Source organism: Protopterus annectens, chromosome 16.part0 (genome assembly GCF_019279795.1).
Source record: "Protopterus annectens isolate FY-2018-M chromosome 16.part0, PAN1.0, whole genome shotgun sequence".
In the NCBI taxonomy this organism is placed as follows: Eukaryota; Metazoa; Chordata; order Ceratodontiformes; family Protopteridae; genus Protopterus; species Protopterus annectens.
The window spans coordinates 97,372,668-97,396,860 of record NC_056750.1 but is presented as its reverse complement, the minus strand read 5'-3'; the positions used below and the strand labels follow the sequence as shown (position 1 = coordinate 97,396,860).

Below are 24,193 nucleotides of genomic sequence, written 5' to 3'. Positions count from 1 at the left end.
GATTTAGGTGATGGTTGTTGTTGGGCATGTTTTTGGGAGGTATTCTGTTTTTGGCTGTGGCCTTTCTTTTTGGGCCTTCTGACATCTGGGGCAAGAAAAGACTGAGGATATGACGTCGGTCATGCGCCTTTATACCCTGACGCTCTGATGTCAGTTCTAGGCGCCCATGACCGACGTCAGCCTAATACTTTGGTATTTGGGCAGACCGAGGACCGCGGACTACCCATAAGTAAGGACTGCAGCAATGTGGATCTTCGAACATCTACATTTATGGTAGGTACAAAACTGTACTTTTTTGGTCTTTTTAATATGGAAATGTTGGATTTAGATTTTTAGTAACTATTGCTTTGTTTCAGCTATATTTTCTGCATATCTTTTGTTGCAGTTTTTCTCAGGGTCCACTTAAAGATGCTCCCAATTTGATCTGTACCCCTCACACAGCCTGGTACAGTGAACAATCATCTATTGAAGCAAGAGAAGAAGCAGCTAAAGAGATACGCAGGGCAATAACAGGTATGAAGCCAGTTAATTGATTCTGTCTCTTTGTCACTACTGGTGGAAGTAGATATTTGTAAAAGCAACTGGCAAGAGATCAGGGGTTTATTCCTTAATGGCATTTATTTTTATTTATTTATTTAACATTTGTTTACTGGGAAAGTCTGACTGGGGCAGGAACCCATTTTCAGCTGAGGCCCGGGGAGAAAAGCTCTGAATGATGCATGAAAGTTAAAACATTGTAGAAGAGCAAGACAATAGCAAGTGTTAAAGTAGGCTTTAAATGAGTAAAGAATGCTAAAAAGTACAGAGGAGGTAAATACAATAACAAAAATGCACAATACTAGATAATTTTTTTTTTTTGTAATAAGTGAGGGCTAGGCAAAGTGTCAGTAAAAATTAGAATAAAGCATATGCTTAGAAGAATAGTGGAGTAGGATAGGAAATACATTAAGTTCTAGAAATTATATATATATATATATATATATATATATATATATATATATATATATATATATAAAGTTTCTTAGTGTCATATGATCATGGTTAGTGGTTGAAAATTCATGGTATAGGGATCTCCAGCAGTAAAAAGCAAAGACCTTAGAGAGTGAGTGGAGTTCATCTGTTGGGGAAAGAGCAGGGGCCAGGTTTGATTACAAAGAAAATGTTTTTTAGGGACTATTTGAAGTTAAAGCATTCAGTTGAAGTAATGTCTGTTGGAAGAGAGTTCCAGAGCTTGGGTGTAGCATGAGAGTATAAGCACTGTGTCCAGCTCTTTTGTGTGAAATGTAGATGGTTAGGAGGTTTTCTTTTTTTTTTTTTTTTTCTTCTTCAGAGTAGAGGTCTCTGGTAGGGGTGTAGGTTTTTAAGACAGATGTGAGAGCTGGGCAGTTTTCAGGTGTATATATCATTTTGTGTGCAGAAGACAGCTGAACTAGGTTTAGGTGGTGTCAGTTCGAGCCAATTTATTTCTTTCAGAGGTAGACAATAATAGGAATGGTAGGAGTAGCCTGTGGTAAAGTTGGCAATTTTATGGTAGCAGGATTGGAGTTTCTTTTTAAGAGAAAATAGTAGATTGATGTACAAGGGGCTGCATATAAGAGAGGGCTGCAAATAGATGTTGGTGAGAGTTTTTCTGGTGAAGTTATCCAGGAAAGTTTTTTGTTTTGTTTTTTTTTTTTGTCTATAGTGTTCCTAATTTGATGCGAGTTTTTTTTAATGCTGTTGCAGATGTTTTGTTCGAAAGTTAATGTTGTCTATGGTAACGCCTAGTAGCCTAGCTGTGTGAACCGTTTCTCTTTCTGTGTTGTCTTTAGAGAATATTTTAAAGTCAGATGAGATTGGTTTAGCAGAGAAGAGCATGAGTTGTGTTTTTTTTTTTTTTTTTTGTTAGGATTTAAGAGTAGCTGGACTTAACTAAGCCATGTCTGTATTGAGGTGAAGGTGGTTTGGGTGAGTTGCTGGAGATGTATGTTAAAGAAAGAAATTATGGCAGTGTCATCTGCTTATTGGATAATGGAGCTAAGAGGTGAGGTGTGAAGGTTGTTGGTGAAAACCTTGAAAAGTAAGGGTCGAAGTCTGGACCTCTGTGGTACCCCAGTTATATTGTTTTGATTTTGACATAGTTTATTTTGCCATTTAACACACTGTTGGCAGTTGGACAGGTAGCTTGCAAGCCATTGGAGGGATGGTGGGGTGCAGTATATAATGGATAGCTCATGAAGTTTGTTGAGACACTGTGTCAAATGCCTTTAAGTCTAAAATTAAGACAGAGGTGATATTGCCAGAATCAGTGGATTTAGACAGTGTCCATGATGGAGATTAAGGCAGTGGTGGTGGTGCTGTGTGATGGGTGAAAACCGTATTGTGTAGGGGGTAATTGGTTTGTTTTGATGAGATGTTGAAGTAATTGCCTGTTTATGCATTTTTCCAGGAGTTTGGAACGAGGTGAGAGGATGAAGATTGGTCAGTAATTATATAGTTCATTGGAGTTGCCCTCTTTTTGTAATGGAATGATAGTTCCAGAGGTTAGGGATGTTGGACTCTACTATGGAGCGATTTATAAGTATGCTGACAGGATATGCCATGGCTTCTGCAGCAAGTTTTAAATATTCAGGGGGAGGTTGTCAAAGGAGAGGAAGCATGGTTTTAATTTTTGAAGTAGTTTTTGAATGAGCGAGGTAGGGACAGGTTTAAGAGCAAAGGGGATATAGAACTAGTAGTACTGGTTTGTTTCTGAAGGAGTTTTGTCATGATGTGGTGATGGGGCTTGTTTAGAGTCTGGGTTAAGTAGGTTTGAGATGTTTCCAGATTTGTTTTGGGTTGTTGTTGTGGATTTCCAATTGGTTAGAATTTTTTTTGTCTTAAGTTCACTAGCTTTTTTGCTTTGTGTTGTAACTGTTTATATTTGATTAGGTTAGCATCAGATTTGTTGTTGTGAGGGTCCAGGCTTTGTCTCTGCCTTGTAAATGTTTGGTGTTTTTGTTAACCAGGGAGCATGGTTAGTTTTTATTCTTTTTATGTGGGGGGGGGGGGTGACTAGGCTGTTGAGAGTATTTAGAAATACATTAAGTACTCAAGGGCACCTTCAAGTGGTAGTGTTTTAAGTGGAGTCCAGTTAGTGTGTTTTAGGATGTTGTTAAACCTTTGTTCAAAGTTCCTGATATTTCTGGAGTTTTGTATGTGTGGGTTCTTGTAGTTTGTGGTATGGATCTATATATGAATATAGGTAAGTGGTCACTGAGAGTATTGGGTAGAGTATAGGAATTAGAAATTAGTATCCAGTCAAGAGTTGCACCTAGGGTATTGATATTATGTATATGGGTGGCATTGGTAATGAGTTTGGTAAAACTGTAGATGTTTATGCTATTAGTAGGGGAATCATTTATCAGGTCTTGCTAACTGATAAATCCCATAATTTTTGTTTCATTACTGATGTTTTCTGATGTCCAAGAGAGGATATCTTCCAAAGTTTGGATGTTTTGCCCAAGGGGTATATATAGTCCAACAATCCGTATTTGTTTTGTTAATTTGTAGGGTTCTGATTAGAATTTCGGCTTTGTTGAAAGTTGGTATTTCTTTGGAGAAAGGTGAGATTCTGAGTGTGTTGGGGAAGATTAAGGCTACCCCACCACCTTTTTTGTTGGGTCTGTCTTTTCGAAGTATATTATAGCCGGGGATGTTTTCTGTATCAAGAATATGGAGTTTTAGCCAGGTTTCCGTGATTACTATAATATCTGGGGTGTGTTGATTTAACCAACCATGAAATTCTGTGGTTTTGTTAGTTACGATGTGTATTTAGTGTTGCAAGAAGAATATTTTGGGGTTTAAGCTTTTAGCAGAATAACCTGTTGGGGGCCCTGGGTTAGGGTGCAAGTCCCCACACAGAGGTAGAATGTGTTGCTTATAGAGATAATGCTTGAGGTATTGGATAGGTTTATTTTTGCTGACTATTATGAAGAAATTAGGTTTACTAGTGATGTTGGTAAGGATTTTGGGCTTTTGAGAGATGTTTAAAGTGATATTCAGTTAGGCTGGCTAATGTGTCATTGAAGCTTATCTGTGGAGTTGTCCTGATGTAGATCAAGAGTAGTGTGTAAATGATGGGGTTGGGGATGGTTTAGCGAGGTGATATGGATAAGGAGACACTATACATGTGTTAGAAGTAGGGTAGAGAGAAGGAAGAACATTTTTAGTATCATGGTTTAATGACACGTCTAGCAGATTGTGAGGCTGTTGAAGTGGAAAAAGTGTAGAAATGGGTGGGGTTTTAGTGTTAATAGGATGTATGGAGTTGGGTGTATTTTAACTGGGTAACATGCTTTTAGGGGTGGAGTAATGGAAGGTGAGGGTAGGTGGGAATGACTGTGTAGGGTAGGGGAGCGGAGTGAGCCTGAGCATAGAGAAGGGTAATGGAGCAGGTCGGACCTGGCGACTGGATGCGTCTAAGAAAACAATCAGCCAGGAGGGTTAAGCAAGTCAGTGCAAAAAACTCAAAAAATAGACTGTCTTCAGAGCTAGGTGAGGCCCAAAAAGACTTACTTTAAGTGATATTACAGTTAATAAGGTAAACAGTACCTTTGGTAAGTTATCAGATTGGAAGTAAAATATCACTTGGTAACCCTTTGGGAAAATGATTAGAACTAGGAGGATGCTTGTAAAAGGTGCAGTGACACTAGCCAGGCAAACGGGGGGAGAGGGAGCCCTTACAGGGGATTCCAGAGGTGTGCGCGCCACTACAAGTTTAAAACATTTTCAGAATGATTATCTTAGTAAACAAATACAATAACATAAATGTAAAAAATTTTTGAAGTTAGATTGCACTGCAGGCAAAGTGCATTGAAGCACAGGTGACCTACGCGCAGTGTAGGTGTTGCAGGAAAATATGGGTATTTCTAGGGCTGTGACTGGACTGTTTATCACTAGTATTCAGGTGGGGAGGGAAGTCTTGATTTTAGTAATAGAGAGAGTGGAGTGAATGGCGAGCACACTTGGAAGAGGGTTACACAGGGGTGGCCAACAGTAATACAGACTAGAAGATCATTAAAAATGTAAATTATCTTGCTTGGTCTTGTTCATCTTGTTCTACTGCAGTTGTTTCAGCACCAGTAAAACTTTTCCCAGGCTTTAACTCTTCCCTCTTAACCATGATTCACTGCACTCCACAATCTTAATCCAGAGTTTATTTGCTGCTTGTCATGACAACTAAGCAAGATTTAAAACATCCACAGTCTTCCTTCTTCAATGTGCTTCTTGGCAGTCTTTTTAGGTTCTAGCCATGTAGCATTTTCATTGTTTTCTCCGATTCTTTATTTTTGTGCTTTATAGAGCATTTTCTCCCATTTTACTGATTAGTTTTCCCTCCAGTTTTTGTTCTGCTTTTTTTCCTTTCCCTTCTATTACTTTGCAGTATTATCCGTAGCTTTTCTAATGGATTGCTGCAGTATGCAATTTTGTAGGAGTTAGATTTGCATTTATTTTGTGGTGCTGTGCTTTTAACATCATCTGCTGTGTTTAGATGTTTTTTTTCACTTTTGTATATAAAGAAGGCAAGCTTTTCTAAATGAATTTCTTGTGGATGTGTAGCCCCCCCAATAAGTTTGTATAGGGCCTACAAATCTTAAGAAAGCTTGATGTTTATCATAGTGCTCACTTTGCATTCTGTACTACATGGGATATCATGCATACTTGGTCTTCAGTCAGTCTTCTAGAGCTTTCCCCACCCCCATTTCTTTGTTTGAAGCACTCCCATACAGTTACGAGTATGCTGCTGGAATTAAGGGTGAGCCGACACAATCTTCAGATCTTTCTTGCCTTGTGACAAGCATTGCTGTGTAAGCTTTTTGTAGAATGTGTGTACCCTGTCAGTTGACTTTCTCCCAGGGACCCAGATAAGTATCCCATAGGGGCCTTTTTTCCTTTCATTACTTTTCTTTTTTGTAAAAGTTGGCTGCTGTTGTAGCTAATGTCGGATATGAAGTCTGATAGTAGCTCTAAAGAAGTATTTCTGAAAGTCAGTTACCGTGGTGTATAGAAAAAAAGTTCCATACCAGTATTTCCATAGCAAGCGTGTATGTCTTAGTCCAGAGCATGATGTGGACTTTATATCCTTCACCTGAAGGATAATCCATCGTCAACATAAGTCTGTCTTGAGAATTCACATAAAAAAAAAAACGGGAGCTTGAGCACTCCTTGGTTGCCTGCTGCCATGGCTTTGATCAAGACGTCCAGGTGCCTTCTTTTGAAGAAAAATCCCAGAGGAAGAGAGGAGCAGCATAGGGAAAGCTAGAACACAACCAACAACTCAAATTTCCTAGAGTCTGACAGAATCATACAAGGTGAGACACCTTCATAGCTCCCATCCTCAGAGTCTCTTTTTGCTGAGGACTCCAGCACAAGTACTTTATGGGTGCTCAAATCTTTGGTATCTCCTCCTAGATGGACATATCTGAGGTCCATCAGCAGACATGCTTTGTGAATGACTAAGAGACGAGTTTGGTTGGAAAGCCCTTCAGGGCTTTACTGCCACCGAAAACTGCACTCCTCTGAGGCTTTAGAAGAGTGACGATTGGCTTGTGCTTTCCATTGCTGGGCAGATAAGTTCCCTTTTGGGATGAAAAAAAATCTAATTTTTTTATTGATGTTATATTACTCAAATGCATTGATCTTTGCTTAGGGAGCAGTTTCAAGAGGGATAAAAGTGCATGGGGGTGTGGGACACCAAGAACAGATGCCAGCACATAATTGTCTAGGAGGTGCTTGCCCTAATCAAGGCACTCAACTTTCTGAACTATTTTTGTTCCCCAGAACCTCTTGAAGTGTTTTTAGGCAGTGTCCCTGTCGTGGTACATCAGCAAACAAAGGAGAACCAGGTCGTACCCCTTTTGCAGACTAGCCATGTTAGCTTTGGATATAGCTTCACAGCACAATCTCATTCTACAAGCATCCTGCAATGCTGAGTGTGATAGACAAGCTGTGCAGGACCAGGGCAGACCCTAAAGAATGAAAAATAGATCACAGGGTCTTCCAAGGTTTGCTTCATATGTGGGGAGTTCAGGTGGACATTGTTTGCCTCCTCTTTGAACAGTCAGCTGGCACGGTTGTGTTCAAGGACTGTACAAGAAGGCCTGGAAGACTGTTACTTTTTCTTTTCTGTGGACAGGAATGTTCCCTGCATCCTTTTCCACCCTTTCCACTAATATCCAGAGCACTTATGAATATTATGAAGGAATTCCCAGGATCATAGTGGTGACTCTCCCTTCTGTCCCAGGCAACTATCAATGTCCTTCCGTTTCACTGTTGCATTATAATAGGGATCCCCTGCCATGAGCGGTTCAACCTCCGGCCAGTATACCAAAGCCTTTATGTTGCTTTAAGGTATGCTGTACATCACACATATAGGGCATAAAGGTGACAACCTAACGTACCACCCTCAGAAATTTTTTGTTGCCAGTCCGAGCACCATCTTTTGATTGTTGGTCAGAGCACCCATTACATTGCTGGTTCACCAAGCTGTTACAGATAAGTTCCCTGTTGGGGGTTTTGTTGTCTAATTTTTTTGCTATATTTTTGCTTGTGGGGGTTTCATGTCATCCAAGAAGGGGTAAATGCCAGTTTGGGAGACAGATTCCCCATAAAGACTGTCATGAGCATGTTTTGCTTTGGCATTTCACATGACCATACTTCCTGTTCTGTCAGGCCTTTGTTCCCTAAACCTTTCATAGTAGGCTTTCTTACACAATGGAGGGAACTTCCCACTTTGAAGGACAGCCGTCTGGGAAGAAGACCAAGAAACATAGGCTGGATTCTTCTGATGATGTCCTTCAAGGATGCATCTGCAGTCATAACAAATGGGTTGTCCTGTCGTCAGGCAGCCCTTCGGTCGGCCGGATTCCAAAGTCTGGGTCCGGCTTCGGCTGATGTCGCACTTCACCCGACGTCATCTCTGCTGGTCTTCGGGTATAAAGGCATCAGCCGACGCCATTTTCCTCAGTCTTTCTTGCCGCGTGGCGCCCGAAAGCAGAAGCTGTTCGCAAGTGCCGATCGGTCAGATCCAGAGATTACTACTACCGAATACTTCTTCGAAGACTTCTAAAAAGCTAAGTACCCCGTTGGGGACTCTTTCTTGCCTCAGCCGATGTCAGAAAAAGTCAATAACTGTTTAACTTGTGGGAAACAAATACCTCATAAAGATTTCCACTCTTACTGCCTGCCTTGCTTAGGCCCAGACCACGACGTAGCAGCCTGTTCAGCCTGTGCTTCCTTCAACCGACGAACGCTTAGGCGTCGGTCGGAGTTTGCTGAACAGTTTTTCGGCTCAGATTTTGCGTACATTATGCCGTCGGATCCTCCGACTACCCAAATTGTTAAAAAACGCAAAGAAAAAGACTGACACTCGCGGTCAGCGGTTTCGGCCGAAACCACGGTTAAGCAAGCCGCGAGTGTCTCTGTTTCGGCCAAAACCGAGAAAACCGGTCAACCTTCAGCCGAATCCATGACTACTACTGAGGCTCCTGCTACCTTAGTTGAATCGGCCTCTGAAGTTTTGCCTACTACTGTGGTTCCTAATGATTTATCAGACACCATCCCTTTGGATGTCTCTACCCCAGCACGTGGTGCTGCTAGGCCTCCTGCAGCCATGTCTATTAAGGCCTTTGCCAGGGCTAAAGCAGCCAAAACTGTTAAATCAGTGCCTGTTAAGCCCCCCTCACACAGGCCCTCTTCTAGTTCACAAATGCTTACTCTGGCAGAGGATTTAATATCCTTAATTAGAGGATTCCAATCTCACCCAGACAGGGCCTCTCAGCCCCCAGAAAAGAGACCTAGAGCAGAGCCCCCCGAGCCAGTGTCCTCGGATGATTCTTCGGATGACTCAGACATTACAGATCAGCCAGAGGCTCCTTTTTCTACTTATGAAGATTCCGATGCTGAAGAATCCATTCCATCTGCCTCCCCACCAGAGGAATTTTCCTTTGGAGAAACCTTACATGCCATGAGAGAACAATTCCAATGGCAGGGACAAGATTTCTCAGATTCAAGAAAAAGGCTTAGGACTTTCTGCACTTACCACAGCATAGGCCCTTAGCTATACCTCCAGTACTGCCTGTTGTGGATGATGCATTTAATGATGTTTGCACTGCTCCTGATACTTTACCTCCAGCCCCTGCCAAACCAGATAGATTTTACAGGGTGCCAGACACTCATCACCACCTATACAAGGCCCCACTTGCAGATCCTGAGACTATATCCCAGGGGCCTAAGGCAGTGGCCTCGACTTCAGCAAAAACCCTATTCCTTCTGAAAGGGAATCCAGGTCATTAGAGAGATGGGGGAAAAAAGTTTACACCTCTGCTACTCTCTCAGCTAGAGCTCTAAACTGTCAGTTTCATATCATCCAATACCAAGAGTTTATGCTTGATCAGTTAACTAAGAAGCTGTCCTCTGATGACTCCTTAGATAAGAAATATGTTTTAGAAATGGTGAATAACATTCAGCAGGTTAGTAACCATTCTTTAAAATGTGGCTATGATGCACTGGAGGCTACATTTAGATCAGCCATGACTGGCACAGTGATAAGAAGGCATGCATGGTTGAAAGAACAGGTCTTGCCGGATCATGTTAAAGCAAAGCTGTTAGATGCTCCTATGGATAAGGCCAGTTTATTTGTTACACCTGCTCAGCAAGTAATGAAGAAAATGGAAGAGAAGGCAAAATCTGTACAAACAGTTAAGGATTTCTTACAGGTTCAGCCCCCAAGGTTTAGCAGGAACTGGCCTGCCAAAAATTGGTCCTTTCCAGACTCCTCAAAATCTCAAAGAGGCAGGAATAGATGCTCTAGAGGCAGAAATCAATCCAGAGGAGGTGCCTACAGAGGACGACAGTGGCAAGGCAATAACCGAGGCACAGACACAACCACTGCCACTGCAACAGGACAAACACAGTGACTTGGCTCTGACACCACCTACCAGGGAGCAAATAGCAGCACCTTTAGGCGGAAAGTTAGCCTTATTTTCGAAAAATTGGCACTATATCACAAAAGACAAGTGGATTTTGCAAACCATAGACCAAGGCTACAGGTTCCACTTCCACACCTTACCAGTAAAAAGAGGAATGCCAAACCTACCTCCAAATCAAAAAACAGAAGCTCTAAAGCAGATAGCTCAATTAACAAAGATGACAGCTGTGGAAAGAGTACCAATAACAGAACAGGGCAAAGGATTCTACTCCAGACTCTTCCTAGTACCAAGAAAAGAGAAAAGTTGGAGACCTATTCTCGACCTGTCCGTCTTAAACACATACATCATTGTCCCAAAATTCAAAATGCTGACCCTACAGCAACTTCTTCCCATGCTGGGCAAGGAGTGTTGGCTGGTAACTCTAGATCTCAAGGAGGCATACCTGCACGTCCCCATATGACCAAATTGCAGAAGATACCTCAGATTTCTTGCAGGATCAGAGCATTATCAATTCTCAGCATTGCCCTTTGGCTTATCTACTGCGCCCAGAGTATTCACAAAATGCCTGGCATCAGTAATCGCTCACTGCAGGCTACAGGGAATCCAAATTTATCCATACCTGGACGACTGCCTGTTACAAGCGGACAACAAAAGCAAGCTGACAACAGATTTACAAAGAGTCATTTGCTTACTACAAGCCCTGGGATACACAGTCAATTTAAAAAAGTCAAGACTGATACCATCCCAGACAAGAACATTCTTGGGTGCGGAATTGGACACAGTAAAACAAATGGCATTCCTAACTGCAGAAAAACAAGAACAACTCCCTCTTTACTTCTTGGCATTAACAAAACAGAACAAACTAACAGCAAGAAAAGTACTGCAGGCCTTGGGCTTCATGGCATCATGCATAATCCTGGTCCCACATGCCAGACTGCATATGAGAAAACTACAGTGGTACCTAAAGAATTTATGGTCTCAACACAGGCACAGCTTAGAAACCGAAATCCCACTAATCCCATGCCTGAAACAGGAGTTATTATGGTGGGCTCAAGCATGCCAGTCAAACCCAGGCTTGCCCTTCCACAACTTTCAAGCAAGCCAAACCATCACAACGGACGCCTCAGACCTAGGCTGGGGGGCGCACATGTTGGACAAATGCATACAAGGATTGTGGACTCCAGACCAGCTGCACCTGCACATAAACCAAAAAGAAATGCTGGCAGTAAAACTAGCAATCCAGAAATTCAGACCATTCCTCAAAGAAGGCCATTTAATGATAAGGACAGACAACACCACAGTCATGTGGTACATCAACAAATAGGGAGGCACTCATTCATACCCCCTATGCAGAATGACTCTGGACCTTTGGAATATGGCTCTGAGCTACAACATCCAGTTACAGGCAATATTTGTGCCGGGAAAAGAAAACAAACTAGCAGACATGTTAAGCAGAACCACCTCGGATGCTCACGAATGGATGCTACATCCGGACATCTTCAAGGCCATCACAAAGAAATGGGGAATGCCACAAATAGACCTATTCGCATCCCCACTCAATCACCAGCTCAAAAAATTCTGCACAAGGACATACCACCCACTTGCATGGAAGGTGGACTCTCTATCCTTCAGTTGGAAAGGCCTGACAGCATATGCATTTCCACCTCTTCCTTTGATGCACAAGGTACTACTGAAAATCAAAGAGGAACGTCCAAGGATAATCCTGATAGCTCCGAATTGGCCAAGACAACACTGGTATCCATTGCTGAGGAGCATGTCTCAGGGGAGAATGTGGTCAATACCCCTGATGCCTTTGATGTTAACTCAGAACAACTACAACATCATGCACCCAAACCTAAAAACCTTGCAACTGACTGCCTGGAACATCACATAGCAGCAAATAACCCAGACCTATCCCAAAGGGTTAAAGACATTATCCTTGAAGCCCGCAGACCTTTAACAAGAAGGAACTATGCAGGAAAATGGAAAAGGTTTGTCATTTGGAGCACTGAAAGAGGAAAAGGTGTGTCGAACATAGACATTGCTAACATCCTGGAGTACTTGGCAGAGCTTCTACATACAGGCCTGTCCTATTCCTCCATCAAGATACATGCATCAGCTATTTCAGCAGAATACAGCTTCGATCCACCTGTCTTTTCAAGATCCTCTACTCAGACAGTTCCTCAGAGGGATCAAGAATGTAAAACCTCCTAGGAAACCACCATTACCAGCATGGGACTTGAACTTTGTGCTAGAAAATTGACACTCCCTCCATTTGAACCAGCAGCAACAGCAGATCTTCAACATCTATCATGGAAAACTGCTTTCCTACTGGCAATTACTTCAGCAAGGAGGGTTTGAACTACAGGCCTTAATGGCAGTACAACCCTTCCTAATCTTCCATCAAGATAGGGTGTCCATGAGAACTAATCCTACATTTATGCCTAAGGTGGTATCCAGAGTGTCCTTAAACCAGGCAATCCACCTACCTACCTTCTTTCCCAATCCACAGAACAGGGGGGAAAGACTGCTGCATACCTTGGATGTACATAGACAGTTACGCTACTACCTGGATAGAACCAAAGGTAATAGAAAAACTGACCAGCTTTTAGTAGCCTATGCAACAGGAAGGGAAGGAAAAGCAATTTCCAAACAGACAATCTCCAAATGGATAGGAAATTGCATAAGATTCTGTTATCTTACCATGGAAAACCAATTCCACAGAACATAAGGCCTCATTCTACAAGGGCTACAGCCACTACCACAGCTTTCTTACGAGGAGTGGCAACTAAGGACATTATTGAGGCGGCTACTTGGACCTCCGTGCATACATTTGCCAAGCATTGCAATTTACCTCTATACTCTAGATCCCGAGCAGGGTTTGCCACTGCTGTACTGCAAGGGATCCTAACTACACCATAATTCTTCTTCCTCCTCCCCTAGTTTGGCTATGGTATTCTACCCATTTGTTATGACTGCAGATGCATCCTTGAAGGACATAGTACAGTTTTGTACTTACCATAAATGTAGATGTCCGAACAGGATAGCATCTGCAGTCAGGATTACCCACCCTCCTTCCCCTCTGTGGTACTCCTAGGGTATTTACCCTCCTAATAGCTAGCTGGGGGGGAGTCTCTTATGATGTATTTGTTTGTATATATGTACATACATGCTTATTTTTTGTGTTTGCCTTCTACTATTTTGGAAACATTGGCATTTATCCAAAATTTAGCTTTCCAAGAGGGCAATTGGCATCTGGGGCAAGAAACACTGAGGAAAATGGCGTCGGCTGATGCCTTTATACCCGAAGACCAGCAGAGATGACGTCGGGTGAAGTGCGACATCAGCCGAAGCCGGACCCAGACTTTGGAATCCGGCCGACCGAAGGGCTGCCTGACGACAGGACAACCCATTTGTTATGACTGCAGATGCTATCCTGTTCGGACATCTACATTTATGGTAGGTACAAAACTGTACTTGCTTCGTGTTTCACTGTTGCAGTCCTCACATATGGGTTACCTGGCTCCCAGTAGCCCTCAGTTGGCCCAAATACCAGAGTCCTTGGTATATGACGTCCGCTGGCGCCGGTTGTAAAACTGATGTCAGCACGTCAGGTATAAGGGGAGGCAGGTGACGCCATTTCCTCTGTCTTAATTGCTGCGGAGCCCGAAGCAGTTGCAATTTGCACTAGTGCCGGTCAGCCGTTAACCTTCGATGTTCTTCGTCTCCCATTGCTGCAGTCCTTACATATGGGTATTCTGCTGTCCACAATCGGCCCGAATACCAAAGGGCTAGAACCGGCGTCGGTCATCGGCGCCCGAGACTGACGTCAGTACGTGCCAGTACAAATGCGCATGACCGACGCCATAACCTCAGTCTTTCTTGCCGCGTGGTCCTAAGCAGAAGCAGCATTTGCAAGTGCCGTTCGGCGTTCTGGAATTGTCGGTTTTCGAGTTTCAGACCGGAGACCAAGTTGGGCTAAGTACCCCGTTGGGGACACTTTTGTCTTTTTCTTGCCTCAGTATTGACGGATGTCAGAAAAAGTTAATTACTGTATTTCTTGTGGGAAACAGATTCCTCATAGGGATTACCATTCACTCTGCATTCCTTGTTTGGGGCCTGAGCACGACGTTGTTGGGTGTCGCTTTTGTGCTACTTTTAACAAGCGTACTATTAAATGTCGGTTGGACTGTGCTAGGCTGGTGTTTGGTAAACGTTGTAATTACAACATGCCGTCGGATTCTCCGACGACTGGTTCTTCTAAGAAACGCAAAGAAAAGTCTTTGCGGTCCAAACAGGATGAGTCGTCCACTCCGGACGCCGGTTCTGTAGAACCACTGACTACTTCAGCGGCTCCTTCTGAAAGTTTACCTGAGTCTCAAGGGGAGCCTTTGTTACTACAGGAAGTGGCTTCTCCTGTGTTAGGCCAGGCTGAGGGTGCTTCTCTGATGTCAGTGGTTCCCTCCCCTCATAGGGTAGTTAGGCCTCCTCCTCCTCAAAGCAAAGCCCATTCTAAGTCTGTCTGCCCCTGCTGGTGCTTGTCCCCAGGGTCCAGCTCCTACGAAGCACTTGTTAAAGATGGCTGAAGATTTGATTACTTTAATTAGGGGTTCTATGCCCCCCCCCCCCCCGCGAAGAGGCCCAGGGTAGAGACAGAGTTGGAGGGTTTGGTTCAGTCTTCCAATGAGTCAGATTCCTCTGTAGAAGAACTTCAGGATTTTCCTCCCTATTCTGATTCGGAGGCTGAGGACACTACTCCCTCTGCGTCCCCTCCAGAAGATTTTTCTTTCTCTGAGACTTTGCATTCCATGAGGGAACATTTCAAATGGGAGGGCCAGGATTATTCTGATTCTCGTAAAAGGCTAAGAGAATTCTTGTTTTTGCCTCAGCATAGGCCCTTGGCTATTCCCCCTGTACTGGATGTTGTTCAGGATGTATTTTCTGAGGCTGCCCTTAACCCAGATTCTCTGCCTCCTGCCCCGGTTAAACCAGATAGATACTACAGGGTTCCGGAAGCTCACAAGTACTTATATGAGTCCTAGGGCTGATCCAGAAACTATTACTCAAGGCCCCAAAGGTGTTAGGGCTTCTGTGGTGAGGAATCCAGTTCCTCTGGACAAGGAAGCTAGGGCCCTGGATAGGTGGGGTAAAAAAATGTATACCTCTTCTACTTTGGCTGAGAGAGCTTTAAATTGTCAGTTTCATATGCTCAGGTATCAAAATTATTTGCTGGGCCAATTGAAATGTAAAGTAGATGCTTTAGCTGAAGGTATTGAATGTAAGGAGCTTCAGGATTTAGTGCATGCTTCAGACCAAGTTGGTAAGCATTCTTTGCAGTGTGGTTTTGATGCTTTACAGGCTTCTTCCAGGGTGGCTGCTAGTAGTTCAGTTGCTCGCAGGCATGCCTGGCTTAAAGATCAGACCTTGTCAGAGCATGTTAAGGCTCGAATTATGGATGCTCCTCTACAATCTGATGTTCTTTTTGGTCCTCCAGTAGAATCAGTTTTGAAAAAAATGGAGGAAAAAGCTAAGTCTATGCAAACAGTTAAGGACTTTTTACAGGTTCAGCCCCCTAAGTTCAGTAGGAATTGGCCTGCTAAGGGATGGTCTTTCCCCTCTTCGGATTATCAATCTAGGGGCAGGTCGAGGCGAGGTAGAGGTAGGGCTTCCTCTCAGGGCCCTGTTACTTCTAGGTCTTTGAGTTCTTCTACCCCTTCTGCTGGGGAGGGCAGGGGTCAGTCCTTTCGGAAACAGACCCAATGACCTGTGTCTTCAGCTGCCGGACTCTGCCTTGCTGGCAGCTCCTCTAGGAGGAAAACTGGGACTTTTCAAAAGGAACTGGCATTTGGTTACCCAAGACAAATGGGTATTGGACATAATAAATCGAGGCTACAAATTTTATTTTCACACATTCCCTCCTTTCAAAGGTATGCCGGATGTGCCTCATCAGCAAAGACTGGAAGCACAGACACAAATTTCTTCTCTGCTTCAGTTGGGAGCAATACAGGAAGTACCTTCTGCAGAAAGAGGCACAGGGTTTTATTCCCGTCTTTTCTTAGTGCCAATTCTGGATTTGTCCATTCTAAACACCTTTCTGGAAATTCCAAAATTCAAGATGTTAACACTGCAACAGCTGTTACCCATGCTGGGCAAAGATCACTGGATGGTGACTCTGGATCTGAAAGAGGCCTATCTTCACATTCCTATCAGGCCCAGTTGCAGAAAATTCCTGAGATTTCGGAATGGGAATTTGCATTATCAGTTCTCTGCATTGCCCTTTGGCTTGTCTACTGCGCCCAGGGTATTCACAAAAGTCCTGGCTCCAGTTATAGCTTTTCTCAGACTAACAGGAATTCAAATTTATCCTTATCTGGACGACTGTTTGATTCTGGCTCAAGGCAAGCACGAACTTCTTCATCTGCAGTATGTAATGACAGTTTTAAGATGCCTAGGGTATTCTGTGAACGAAATAAAGTCCAGTCTAGTACCCTCACAAGAGATGTGTTTTCTGGGTGCAAGACTGAATACAGCTGCTCAGATGGCATTTCTTACCCCGGACAAACAAAGAAATCTTCACCTATACTTCCAACAGCTATCAGTAATGTCCAGGCTGACTGCAAGGACAGTCCTTCAAGCCTTGGGGTTCATGGCATCTTGCATTCTAGTACTTCCCAATGCCAAACTGCATATGAGGAAGCTACAATGGTATCTCAAAAGCGTTTGGACTCAACACAGCCACGATTTGGACACTGTCATTCTGATTCTACCTTGCATTCAGAAAGAATTTCTGTGGTGGGCTCAGGAATGTCACCTAAACAAGGGGCTCTCTGTGACCCAACCAGAGGCAAGTCAAATATTGACGACAGACACCTCGGAGTCAGCCTGGGGAGCTCATTTCAGAGGAAAATGGATTCAAGACCTTTGGCCCCCAGAGCTACTTCACTTGCATATCAACATGAAAGAGATGCTGGCAGTTCAATTTGCTTTGGAAGGATTCAAGAGCCTACTTCAACCAGGACTGGTGTTGATTCGAACGGACAACACAACTGTCATGTGGTACATCAACAAGCAGGGGGGAACTCATTCTTACCCTCTTTGCAGACAAGCAATGCTGTTATGGGAAACTGCTTTGAATCTGCACATCACTCTTCGAGCACAGTTTCTGCCAGGAGCACAAAATTCTTTAGCAGATGTTCTGAGCAGACAGATTGTGGATCCTCACGAATGGAAATTGGACCCTCGGGTATTTCTTCAGTTGACCATGTCTTGGGGAACTCCAGACATAGATCTGTTCGCTTCTCCTCAGAATTTCCAACTGCCACTGTTTTGCACAAGGCTATTTCATCCAAAAGCCTGGAAAATAGATGCACTATCCTTCAGTTGGAGCAACCTTCACGTGTATGCTTTTCCTCCTTTGCCTCTTCTTCCAAAGGTGCTGTTGAAAGTCAGGAGGGACAAACCTTGCATGATCCTTATAGCACCGGATTGGCCTCGTCAGCATTGGTACCCTCTGTTGAGGAGCTTAATTCATGGAACCCCTTGGCCATTACCACAGATTCCTCACTTATTGTCTCAGGAAAACAATCATTTTCTCGATGTCAGGGTGCAATCCCTACACCTGACAGCCTGGCGCATTCTGTTTTAGAGAAGGAGGACCTTCAGCTCCCTCAACAAGTTTTGGATGTTATTTTGGAAGCCAGGCGTCCTAGTACTCGAAAAGTTTATGCTGGTAAATGGAAGAGATTTTTTCTTTGGAGTTCAGCTATATGCTTTGATGTCAAATTGCCTAATTTGAGTTGTACATTGCAATATTTGACTATTTTATTGGACAAGGGTTTGTCCTTCTCTTCTGTAAAAGTGCATGCTGCAGCTATTTCTGCTCACTATGATTGTGACCCTCCTTTATTTTCACATCCATTGGTTAAACAGTTTCTTAGAGGGGCAAAGAATATAAGACCCCCACGGAGGGCTCCTACTCCTACCTGGGATCTTAATTTTGTTTTGGAAAAGCTGACTCTGCCTCCTTTTGAACCTGCAGCTACAGCTGAATTGAAGTTGTTGTCTTGGAAGACTGCTTTTTTATTGGCTGTTACTTCTGCTAGAAGGGTATCTGAATTACAGGCCCTCATGGCAGTGGAACCTTTTCTGATTTTTCACAAGGACAGAGTTTCCTTTGGCACTAATCCTACTTTTCTGCCTAAAGTGATTTCTACTGTGGCATTGAACCAATCTATACATTTGCCTACTTTTTATGCTAACCCCCAAAATGAAGGGGAAAAAGTTTTGCATTCTTTGGATGTACGTAGGCAGTTAAGGTATTATTTGAGCAGAACCAAAGAGTTCAGAAGATCTCAACAATTATTTGTTTCGTTTGCTTTGACTTCACGAGGGAAGGCTGTCTCGAAACAGACTATTTCCAAGTGGATTGGCCATTGTATTGCTTTTTGTTACTCTCATCATGGAAAGGATGTTCCAGTTGGGATCAGGCCTCATTCTACTAGGGCTACGGCCACCTCTACTGCTTTTTTGAGAGGGGTAGCTACTAAAGACATTCTAGAGGCAGCTACTTGGAGTTCTGTGCATACCTTTACAAAGCATTATCATTTACCTCTTTATTCTAGGTCTAGGGCTGGGTTTGCCACTGCAATCTTACAGGGCATGTTAGCAGCCCCTAATGCTATTTAGTTAGCCAGCCTCCCTTTTTTCCGTTGCTCTGGGATTCTACCCATATGTAAGGACTGCAGCAATGGGAGACGAAGAACATAGTACAGTTTTGTACCTACCATAAATGTAGATGTTTGAGGATCTCCATTGCTGCAGTCCAATTTTCCCTCCCTCCTTCCCCCCTTTTCTTTTTAGGTTGGGGTTTGGGTGGTGTTTTTTGCATTCTGACGTCTGAGGCAAGAAAGACTGAGGTTATGGCGTCGGTCATGCGCATTTGTACTGGCACGTACTGACGTCAGTCTCGGGCGCCGATGACCGACGCTGGTTCTAGCCCTTTGGTATTCGGGCCGATTGTGGACAGCGGAATACCCATATGTAAGGACTGCAGCAATGGAGATCCTCGAACATCTACATTTATGGTAGGTACAAAACTGTACTTTTTGCTTTCTAACTACCAAATTGAAGACACCTTCAGATAAGTATCCCGTTGGGGATCCTCTTTTCTTGCTTTAATGAATGTCAAATAAAGTTGTTAACTGTCTTGCCTGTGGAAAACAGATTCTGCACCATGATTTCCATTCCTATTGTATAACTTGTTTGAGCCTTAAGCACGACGTCCCTAACTGTGATCTCTGTGCTTCCTTTAATCCTAGAGCTAAGATTTTGTTTAAGCATTTCGGAGTTTTGCCTAAGTTCATCGGTATGCTGTCTTCTGGTCTCCCGACTTCTGATATACCTAGGAAACGCAAAGTCAAGGACTGCGACAGCCTTGGGTTAAAACTGCCGACGACGCACTGGTGAAATTGGTCGTCAGCACAGTGGTAGTCAGTGAGGCGCTGTCGCAGCCCCTGCAGTTTGCAGATTTTCAGCTGTAAGCCTCTGCCGAGATCTTTACGGAGTCCTCCATGCCGCAGGCTGCTATTTCATCTTCAGACCCTCTGCCTGTCGCCGCCTCAGATGGGTCCAGAGCCATTTGCAGGCACCGGCTTTTGACGCCTCTTCTTTTCGACATGAGACCAGAATCAGACCGACTACCTTAGTTCAGACTTCTGCAGTTGCTAGGCCTCCCGAGTCCCTCCGGATTGCTAGTAAACCTTCCAGCCGCAAACCTACTCGCAAGCAGTCGTCTGCTTCCCCTCCTGTGCCTCATTCCCAGTTGATGAAGATGGCTGGTGATCTTCTTTCCCTGATTAGGGGCTCTCATCCCCCCCCCTTCAAAGAGGACTAGGGAATTATCTCCTGATGTTTTGTCTGTCTCAGATTCTGAGATTTCCAGTATGTCTGCTGATGAAGGACATTCTCAACTTTTTCCAAGCTTTGAGGATTCTGATGCTGAGGACTCTCCCTTCTGCCTCCCCTTCAGAAGATGTTTCCTTTGGAGATACTTTGAATACCCTTAGGGGGCATTTTAAATGGGAATGTCAGGATTTTCTACAGTCTAAGAAAAGAATCAGGGAATTTTTGGATTTGCCTCAGTAAAAGCTTTGGCTATACCTCCTGTTTTGGAAGTTGTGGATGATGTTTTCATGGAAAATTCTTTAACTTCTAGTTTTGTTCCTCCTGCCCCCAGAAAACCGGATAGGTACTATAGGGTTCCTGAATCGCATCAATTCCTTTTTAAAAACCCTACTGCTGATCCAGAAGTTACTTCTCAAGGCCCCAAGGGTATTAAGGCTACTATTGCTAAAAACCCTGTGCCTTCTGGTAAGGAGTCTAGGGCCTTAGACAGGTGGGGTATAAAAGTCTGTACCTCTGCAACTCTTGCCATTAGATGCGTGAATTGTCTTTTTCACATGCTTAACTATCAGCAGCATACTTTGGAGGCTATTGAGGCTAAACTTGGAGATATTCCTTCCATGACGGAGAACAAAGATTTACAAGACTTACTGAATTCTGCCACTTTAGTTAATAAGCATTCGCTTTGTGGTTTTGACACTTTGGAGGCTTCCTGCAGAGCAGCAGCCACTGGTTCTGTAATTAGAAGGCATGATTGGCTAAGGGAGCAGCCTCTTTCTGAACTTGTTTAGTCTAAATTGCTGTATGTTCCTTTGCACAAGGACAATCTTTTTGGTAATAAGACTGAGGAGGTACTGAAGAAGTTAGAGGATAAGGCAAAATCTATGCAAGCTGTAAAAGATTTCCGTCAGGTTGAGCCTCCTCGGTTTAGTAGGCATTATCCTTCCAAGAATTGGTCTTTCCCTGAAACTGGCAGGCAGGATCGATCTAGGCCTAGGGGTTTCATATCTTCCAGAGAGCAGCCTTCTGCCCCTCAAAGGGCAAAGCAATGGCATTCTTCTGCTAAAATGGGGAGTTCTAAGCTAGCTCCCCAAAGCAAACATTCTCAATGACTCCGGCCTTCTTGTGCCTACCTCTGCAGGCCCTGGGTTTCTTTTGTGGGGAAGGTTAGCCAGGTTTGCAGAGGTGTGGTCTACTATCACAGATGACAAATGGGTGCTCAATATAGTAAACCAAGATTACAAGTTTTACTTTCACACCTTCCCTGTTTTACAAGGGTACCCAGACATACCCAGAACTCACAGGGCAGAGGTAGAAACTCATATTTTTTCTTTACTGACTATGGGGGCTATTGAATTGGTTCCTGCAAGTCAAGCAGGCCTAGGTTTTTATTCAAGACGTTTTGTAGTACCCAAGAAAGGGGGCACTTGGTGCCGTATTCTGGATCTGTCTATTCTAAACACTTTTCTGGTGATTCCCAAATTCAAGATGCCCACCCTTCAACAGTTACTACCAATGCTGGGCAAGGATTCATGGGTGGTAACTTTGGATCTAAAGGAGGCTTATCTGCACATCCCAATAAGGGAAAGTTGCAGGCAGTTCCTTCGCTTCAGGGCTGGGAAGCAATACTTTCATGTCTCAGCATTTCCCTTTGGCTTATCTACTGCTCCCAGAGTTTTTACCAAGTGCCTGGCTCCAGCCATTGCTTTTTGCAGGCTGAGAAACATTCAGAATTATCCTTTCCTAGACAACTGTCTCATTCAAGTAAACTCCCCAGAACAACTAGAAAAGGATTTGGATTTTGTGATTAACACACTCACCTCTTTGGGTTACACTCTCAACGAAAAGAAGTCAAAGCTGGTTCTTACGAGGGAGATAGTTTTCCTGGGAGTGACTCTGAATATAGCCACCCAGATGGTATTCCTCCCTCAACAGAAGCAAGAATATCTTTCGGCTTGCTTCATGAACTTGGCAAGTATGACCCAGCTCTCTGCAAGGCAATTCCTGCAAGCACTGGGGTTCATGGCTTCATGTATTTTAATGATCCCATATGCAAGGCTGCATATGAGAAAACTTCAGTGGTACCTCAAGAATCTTTGGTGTCAACACACAAAGGACTTGGACTAGATTCTTCCCTTGATTCCCTGTCTACAAATGGAGTTCCTCTGGTGGGTGAAAGCCTGTTCTCAGAACAAGGGTCTGCCTTTCCGCCCTCCGCCTGCCAGCCAGACTCTCAGCACACACTCCTCAGATGGTGCATGGGGGGCTCATCTGGAAGGCAGGGTCATACAGGGGACTTGGAACAACCAACAGATTCATTTTCACATAAACTTAAAAAAATTGATGGCAGTGCAGCAGGCCTTGCTGGCTTTCAAGGACCTACTCTACCCTGGGACTCTGCTGATAAGGACAGACAATACCACAGTCATGTGGTACATCAATAAGCAAAGGGGGACTCACTCTTACCCATTGTGCAGACAAAGCATGAGACTATGGTCCTTAGCAACATCTATGGGCTTACATCTAATAGCCTGGTATCTCCCAGGGAGGCTAAACCCCTTGGCGGATCATTTGAGTAGACATGTTCTCGATCCTCACGAGTGGCAACTGAACAAGGACATTTTCCATCACATCACTCATCATTGGGGCATCCCACAAGTGGATCTTTTCTCCTCTCACACCAATCATCTCCTTCCACCCTTCTGCACCAGGGAGTTTCACAACAAAGCTTGGAGGGTGGATGCGTTGTCCTTCCCATGGACACATCTCTCAGTTTATGCATTCCCTCCTCTGCCTCTTCTTTCCAGAGTGCTGCTAAACATAAGGGATGAAAAAACAAATGCTATTCTGATAGCACCAGATTGGCCCAGGCAGTATTGGTATCCCCTCCGCAGCCTTTCCCAGGCTCAGCCTTGGCATCTTCCCCTGGTACCAGATCTGTTGGTTCAGGGAGGGGGAAAGTTCCTTCATCCTCAGCTTCAAACTCTGCATTTAACTGCCTGACTAATACTTTAAATCTTTCCCAACAGGTGGGTGAAGTTCTTCATGAGGCCAGGAGGCCTAGCACCAGAAAATCCTCTGCAGATAAATGGAAGAGATTTTGCTCTTGGATGCTGGCTAAAGGAGAAGATTCTTCTCACCCTTCTCTTTCCCTCATTCTTGACTACCTAGCAAGACTGTTTAATGGTGGACATTACTTTTTTTCAATCAGAATTTACGCTTCAGCAATTTCGGCTCATTGTTCTTTTGAGCGACCCATTTTTTCTCGCTCCTTGATGCATAGGTTAGTTCATAGATTAGTACTAGGCTAACTGCCCCTGCGAGCCATTTTAAGCCTAGCCAGTTATCCCTTGTGAGACTTAAACCCTGCACCTTGTGTTTGTCGGACAAACACCTTAGCCATTAAGCCACCCTCCCAACAAACAGTTCCTGAGGGGAGCTAGTAATCTTAGACCTCCCAGAAGAGCTCATACTCCTAGATTCATAGGTGGGTAGCAGGCTATCGACCCTGGGGCCTATACAAGCCAAGCCGAAAAGGTACCCTGGCTTTTTCCACCCAAGAAAATTATTTTCCTATGCCACTGTTGAGCGGAGCCACAGAAGTGATCTCCGGGGTGAATTTCCTATTTCCCATCCAATCATCAAGATTTTTCTTGAGTGCTAATGAGGAGCTTTGTTTGATATAGATAGGTAGTTTATTCCGAAGTATTGGAAGTCTCTGGGACAGGAATCTGTCCCTCCAGCATGTTCTGTTTATTGTGGTGACAAGGTTTAGGTCCCTAGAGTGTGTAGCTCGGAGGGATTGGGATTTCTTTAAGTAGAGCATGTCCAACAGCTTTGGGTTTGACATAGCTTTGTATGTTAGGCAGAGATCACCTTTTGAGTAGGGGATATGCGACGGAGTAAAGCTGTAGTTTTTTTGAGACGGTCTGCGTAGGGCATCTGTTTGAGGCTAGTAATCCTTTTGTGAGGTATTTCTGCGGCCTTTCCAGTTGATGTAGATGTCTTGTGAGGTACATACCAAAAGGGGTGTTGTACTCTATAATGGGTCTAATGAGTGATGAGTAGAGGGGAACAATTACCTCTTTTTTTCTGGATGAGAAACCTTTTGTGATGAGGTGTGCCACTTAGAAGGATTTCCTGATTACTATGGCGATGTGATTATCAAAGGAGAGACTACTGTCCACCTGTATCCCAAGGTCTCATCACACGTTCGGTGTTAAGTATACTACCGTCTATGTTTTAGTTCATGGGTACAAAGTTTTTGCCAAAGGGGATGACAGTGCACTTTTTGGCATTGAGCTTGAGGCCATGGCTTTGACAACAGGCTTCTGTCTCATTGA

General features: G+C 43.9%; 1 protein-coding gene across 5 annotated transcripts in view; it reads left to right on the top strand.

Moving 5' to 3' along the window:
• Positions 1 to 24,193, top strand: part of LOC122790431 (C-terminal-binding protein 2-like) — a 1,897,537-nt gene that overhangs the window by 1,263,313 nt on the left and 610,031 nt on the right. For all 5 annotated transcript variants that reach the window (XM_044057965.1, XM_044057966.1, XM_044057962.1 and 2 more), the window contains one exon: positions 386 to 513. In XM_044057965.1, the coding sequence (XP_043913900.1) occupies positions 386 to 513 (128 nt within the window). The remainder of the gene's footprint in view (positions 1 to 385; positions 514 to 24,193) is intronic.